The 7269-nt window shown below is 29.5% G+C and overlaps 1 protein-coding gene across 1 annotated transcript; it reads left to right on the forward strand.

The window, feature by feature from the left end:
* The first annotated feature begins 5505 nt into the window (after positions 1–5505).
* LOC105630046 (putative transcription repressor OFP9) lies at positions 5506–6280 on the forward strand. Its single transcript, XM_012211735.2, has one exon. It carries the CDS (start codon positions 5777–5779, stop codon positions 6278–6280), a length of 504 nt encoding a protein of 167 aa, XP_012067125.1. The 5' UTR covers positions 5506–5776.
* Positions 6281–7269: the final 989 nt, after the last annotated feature.

Here is a 7269-nt window from a genome sequence, read left to right on the forward strand (position 1 = left end):
TCTAGTCAATAAATTGGTGTCCGCTATATGAACTTTATTTGGACAAGCTATGACAAAATACAAGAGTTATTTGTAATGGATTGAGTTGAGAAAGGGTTTGTTTTTTAATTTAAAGGAAAATGTTCTGGCCGTAGTTAAGAAATTCTCTATTAAAAATAATGTTGCATGTAAAGTTGAAGAATTTACACCAAATTATTATTATTAGGTCATTAAGTGTATAAGGTTTGAGGAAGGTTGCCCATAGAGATTGCAGGCGATAAAAAAACGTTTTAGATCATATTGGATAATCGGTGTTTATAAAGGACCACATACTTATGATACACCACTAATGTCACAAGACCATAGGCAATTGGATTCTACGATAACAAAGTGGTTACATTTTGGAGATGATTGGGAAAGAATCAAAGTTAGGTGTTAGTGACATTATTGAAGAAATTCGAAATCGATTTCATTTCGAGATTTCTTACAAGAAAGCATGGTTACATTTTGGAGATGATTGGGAAAGAATCAAAGTTAGGTGTTAGTGACATTATTGAAGAAATTCGAAATCGATTTCATTTCGAGATTTCTTACAAGAAAGCATGGTATGCAAAGAAGTCTGCCTTGACTCATGGTTTGGTAATTGGAAAGACTCTTATGCTAAGTTGCTGTTGTATTTTAATGCTCTCCAAAATTTACAATCTAGGAACTATGATCGAGCTAAAAGTGGAACACTTGAATAATCTCTTGAAGAAGATGTTTAAAAGGGCTTTTTAGTCTATTTTTTATATAAAAAGTTGAATACTTCATCTATTTTTATCTATGAGTTAAAATTTTTACACCAAAATTAAAAAAATTAAATCAGGTAACTTATAATAAAATATTTTCGAATGGACTAAGTTATCATTTATCTCATTTAATTACCCTAATTTCGACAACTCTCTATCCATTAATTTGTCACTTAAATTTTAAAAAAATTATAGAAAACAATTAATTGGTTTAGTATATTTTAATTTTCTGAAGAATGAAATAATTTTAGACAAAATAACATTTGTCAAGAGAAAATAATTGCAAAAAATAGAGATTTTATTAATCTCAACATGGAAAGGATTTGCGAATTAAAGAAAGAAACTGAAAATATTTATGGATTTCGTACCCAACTTCCTCTCATGTTTGTTTGGTTTTGGGAGGTGATAAGGACACTAATAACGTTGAGACAGAATCTTTTTATTATCAATTTCATTATTATTGTTATTATTGCTTCACTTTTCCTTTTCACGGTCCTGTTAGCCACAGCGATTCCCTGTCCCAAACCCAACCCATCGTAACGTTCGAAAAACCGAGTAAAAATTTCTTTATACACTGCAACACACGACCACCGCCATCAATGCGCGTTACTTCTCCGTCCGTATACCAGCTGCACTTCTATTTCTGTGTCACTGCTTGCCACGTGTAAAGAAACAATCGTCTAAGATACATCGGGAATGATGTAGTGCAGCAGCAGCGGTATTGTATGAAGGCACAAGCAAAACATTAAAACGGTCGATTTTTATTTTTTTCCGTGGGGTCATGTTAAAAAAAAGTGGGGGCCACGCGGTTAACTGATGCGTAGATCTGTGATATATTTGTTCAGCGGCTCTCTCTGGCTTTTGCTCTTGTCATTTTTGACAAAGTGGATCCCACCCCACCATCTCGATCTTTTCAACCCTCTCTATTTTTATACACAAACAAACCCCTCACTCTCACCCACGTACTGCTCTTCTGCTCCCACTCCACTCCGCTCGCCAACATTTCTACCCCAGACCAAAAAGCAAACCAGGACTCTTCTTCTTCTTCTTCTTCTTCTTCTCTCTCTCTCTCTCTCTCTCTCTCTCTCTCGTGCTCTGTTTCGAGAAGCAGAGCATGGAGCGTGGTTTCATCTTCTGCTTTTTCTTACTTCTTTGCATTTTCTGTATTGCAGGTGAAAACATCTTCTTCAAGTTCAGTGGATGGTAATAACAAATTATTCCTAGTTGCCTTTGCCACCGTTGAGGGAGAATATGGTTCAAGCTCCTCGCATGAGTGTTAATATAAATATTGAGTACGGAGAAGAATATCAAAGTATTAGAGAAGATGTAGTTGAAATCTGCGTCATAATAGGAGGCCTCCAAGATATTGCACAAAGGAACGCGTGGATAGACATTAATATGATTAATTTTTCATATATTAGTTATTAAGACATTTTTTATATAATACAAGTTTAACTCAAAGCACTTTATTACTCTTAATAATTTGTAACTGTGTAACAAAAACATAAAATCTATGTTTTTATTATTTAGTTTGAAATATTTATAAACTAAAATTATCGGATGATACGTGTGTTTTGATAAAAAAATACTTCGAGTAAATAATTTTTTTTTTTATTGAATCCATTAGTTAATCTTGTGGACTCTTAATAAAATATTATTTTCTCGTGTACTTTTTATTGACTGCTTATCAGTATGAGTTACTTTTTCTATTGTACTAAAACCGCCGATTGAGTCAGTGATTTTTCTATTGCATTAAATTGGTAAATAGTTTTAATTTAGTATTAAATTGGAAAATAGTTATTTGAAAAACTTTTTTTTTCCAAATCCCTTGAAAATTGGGGTGTTGTGAAGGTCATAATTTGAGTAAAATGATTAAGAAGGCTAATGAGGTGAAATTACATCAACTTGCAAAGTTAGAGTTAAAACTGTGTATTATATCACTTTGTGTCCACGGATCGACCCGATTCATTTGGGTCTGGTTTGAGCATTTATTTAAAGAAGATTCGGTTTATTGGATTGGTCGATTTGAATTGAACTTATTTTAAGGTTCGAGTCAGTTTATTGAAATTCATTGGTAGACTTAAAATCAATCAACATGGTAAAAAATCGAGCAAAACCTTTTGAACTGATTGATTCGATTCGAATATATCCAGTTCAAGTATCAAAATCAGCTTGGTTTGGTCTGTTGTTCAAAAACCTCTGTGTTTATTTTTTTTAGCCTTGGTTCATTTCTATTTTAACCAAACAGACCATTTGCTCACCCCTACTTTGGGAAGTGGTTATGTAAATGGTGTGATGCTATTTACAATGATTGTGTGAAGGTAAAAAAAAAAAAAGAAAAAAAAAAAAGAAAAAAATGGTAATCAGAAAAATATGGTGAAAAATTAAGTAAATCCATAAGCACCAAAACCAGGAATGATTGGAGAACTGAAAAATGTTTCTCTAAACACATGAGGTTCTTTATCCAGTGAAAAAGCCATTGCAGTTATGAAAATACCAACTACTACAGTCTGTCAGTTTTAATTACTAGCTAGCTAGCTAAGCGTAAACTAATGATCATTATCCCAACATGTGCTACTTGCTTACTTAGCAACTTTGTACTTTGAAGAGCCTCACATGGTTTCTTACTTAATCCTCTCCTCTTCCAAAATATGACATTTTCTATATGACTTAATTGAAATTTATTTTACATTTTGCTAATTAGATGGTGATTTAATTGGTCTTCTAACTTACGTGAAAAATGTGAAATCTCTAGTTTAAATCTTATTGATCACATTTGAGCCAAGGGGAGAGCTACTACTATTATGTAGCTTATATTTAGCACATTGAGCCTCCAATGAAATATATATATATATATATATATATATATATATTGAAAATTATATTGATATTACTGAGTTGATATTGATTGTTAAATATATTTTTCTCTTAGCAATATTTACTAAGTTACTATTAGGGGTATCTTTCAGTTAATTTATAAGTACTATGGTACAATTTCCTTTAATGAAACTTTATATATATATATACACATGTGTTTGATGCATTTAAAAAAAATATTATTTTTAAAGTATTCTTTAATGAAAATGAATTATGATTCATAAGAAAGGATTGAAGGAGAGCCATTATTATGATTGCAAGATTGTAACTTTGAACTCAAACTCAATCTAAATCCACGGGATTTGATACTCGTATCGTTTTAAATCCATTTAATTAAATATCCAAATCTTTTTTAAATGGATTTTACGGATGGGGTATCCATAAAAACTCACTATGCCCTCAATCCTCACTTCCATCAGGCTTTTATTGAATTTTTTTTTTTTTTTTTTTATAAGTTGCTGTTGGCTTTGTTGCAATGTACAAAACAAAATACAAGGAGGAATCCACAAAAGGGATCCTATCCAGCTGTGAAAATTAAAGTCAGATTTCTTCATAATTTTGCCTTATGCATCAAAGTCAGGATTTGAAACAAGAGAGAAGAAAAAAAAAAAAAAAAGAGTAACAACCCAATTCAATTCATGTTATCATGTATAAAACTTTAATATGTTTAAAAAAAAAATAAAGAAACCAAAAGAGCTAATCCTAACTAAATATGAAACATGCTTTGTCTATCACCATTCCTATTCTCTACTTCATAAACTAATTAATGGACCCTCCAATTATCAGCATGAGGTAATGGTTCTTTTCTTTTGGAATAAGTTTCAATTTGATCCTTAAACTTGGGCACAATATACAGTTTGTTCAAAAATTAACTTTTTATACAATTTACCCTTTGAACTTGCACCAAAATAACAAAATGTCCAATTTTTTAAGAAAAAACTTTTTATAGTTTAAAATAATAAAAATTACTTTAAAATTTAAAATGAGAAAACAAAAAAATGATTTAAAAATATAATAATGATTATGAAAATTTAAAGTATTTGATTTAAGAACAATTTAACAAATATTTGATTTTAAAAAAATTATAGAATTAGAAAAAGATTTGATTACAAAAATATTTGTTTGTTTTTTGTTTGATTATTATTTTTAATTATATTTGATTTAGATCAAATATTTAATTATTTTTTTAATCATATTTGATTTATATCAAATAATTTATTATTTGGAACAAAAATTGGACATTTTATATTTTTGGTGCAAGTTCAAGAGATAAATTATATAAAAAAATTAATTTTGGGGCAAATCGTACATTGTACCCAAGTTTAGGGGGCAAATTGAACCTTATTCCATTTTTTTTCCTCAAAATCAATAGATCAAATCCCCCAACTAAAACTTACTCAAAATTTTTTTACCACAGTCATTCACATTCATTTAGGACATAGCTAAAACATCCATCAATTTATTTTCCCTCTGGGCAATTTTTGCTTACCAATATGTTGTTATTTCATTTAATATTGCATTTTTTTTAATTGGAGTAAGACGAGATAATCAAATATTTTGAAATATACAACTTATTTTAGTTAACAATAAAGAAATTGGAGCTTCAATACTTAACTATTTCTTTGTTTTAACAGAAGTGAAAAAGAAGGGAACATGTGGGTCCAAAAAAGTAAAATATACAACTTAACTTAATGGAGATTTACTTTATTATCATCTTCATTTCATGATTAATCTTCCCCCTTCAACTATAACTTATTCCCACCATAGCTAGGCATGTGATATACCAACCTAAAATTTGTTTAACAGTTGCTTTCTTTCTTAAATTAGCATCCTAATTTAATATTTAAAGGCTTGAATTCTCTCACACTGAGCAACCTAACAAAACCCTATCAAATGGAATTATTAAAGTTGTGCTTATAGCTAAGCTCAAATTAATAATACAAAAAAGAAAATGTCCAACCATTTGCATTCCTTTCTTGTTCCTTCAACCTACCAAACCCCGTAACTTAATTATGTGTTTATGCCCTTAAACTAAAGACATAATCATGTTTTAGATCTACCCCACTTGCCAATTGTGCATAAATGATTAATTTTTTGCACAACTTTCTCTTCATTAATTCTTGAAGAAGAACATGAAATCCTCCAGAGAATACAAGAAGCAAAAAAAGCTTCTTCAAGAAAGAGGATGCAAAGCCTTGTGTTGTAGTTGCAGGCTTAGTGTTTCTTCTTCTGAAGAATTAGCAACAGAGAGCTCAGCTAATTCGGACCGATACGCTTCCATTTCAAGCTTAGCTCATGCCATGGTTCAAGAAAGACTAGACCAGATGATTAAAGAAAGGCAGCAAGAAGAAGAAGAAGCAAGACATAATAAAGAGAAAACAAGGTTAAAACATGAAGCTATCAATAATAAGTTTGTAGTAATGGTAGCTATGGAGAAGAGCTCTTATGATCCAAGAGAAGATTTCAGAGAGTCTATGGTTGAGATGATTGTGGCAAATAGATTAGAAGAGCCTAAAGATCTTCGTAGTCTACTGAACTATTACATGTCAATGAACTCTCAAGAGTATCACGGAATGATACTTGAGGTTTTCCATGAGGTTTGCACTAATTTGTTTCTATATTGTAAATGTCATTGATTAATATTAATTAATTTGAATTAAGGTTATCGATAATTATTATTTAGTGATTTTGATTATAAGCATATATAATAGAGTTTCAATAAGTATAAAAATTCTCAAAGGGTGAAATGAGGTGATAGAGATCCTTCTCCATTAATTAATAATTTTGAGTTTGAGTTCTGGATATGAAATCCCTTTAAATATTCGGGAGAGCATTTTACGTTCCTTCATGCACCCTATCCAAAAAGGATTAATCCAATCAATAGAATTCAGATATCTTACAGTTAAAATTTTTTTAAAAAAAAGTTAGAATAAGGTCATGTGTTAATATGTTGTTTTATGTTACAATAATGGAATATATTATTATTATTATTTATGACGTTAGTATTAGATAAACTAAATTAAAAATAAGTATAGGTTTATTTGTTTGTATTAACTTGTAGACAATTATTAAGTACAATTTAAATTATAGAAAAGTGGGGTTTTACGACACTCTCGCTACCAAAAAAAAAAAAAAAAAAAAGAAAGAAAGCAACGTCTCACTAAATTATTATTTTTTTAGAATAATTAATCTCTAATTTGGATGAAATGAATTCTATAAAATTTTGTTGGATTTATTTATAAATTTAAATTTGTATTAGGTATGAAAAAAAATTAAAGAATTCAATTTTATAGTTTTGAATATGACTAAATCAAATTCTATTATTAAAATGTGAAATGCGAATGCTATAAATATAAATAATCTAAAATTTTATGATAAAATTCTTCATCGTACTAGCCTTCTAAATGTATTTCAAACATGAAAAATTTATTTTTACATAAATTTTATTTAAAATCCATTTGAAAATAAATTGCAATTCATTTATACCAAATGTAGCCAATTATGATTATCTATTTGCATGCCTAGATAAAAGCAAAGGGACCAGTGAGGTGAAGAGTATTTTTATATTTTGGGTTCTTTCTTTTTCGTCTAAGACTGTCAAGTGTATGCTTGGTTATTGAGGAAC

Source organism: Jatropha curcas, chromosome 7, assembly GCF_041381405.1.
Source record: "Jatropha curcas cultivar XTBG-Jc1 chromosome 7, XTBG_Jcur_1.0, whole genome shotgun sequence".
In the NCBI taxonomy this organism is placed as follows: Eukaryota; Viridiplantae; Streptophyta; class Magnoliopsida; order Malpighiales; family Euphorbiaceae; genus Jatropha; species Jatropha curcas.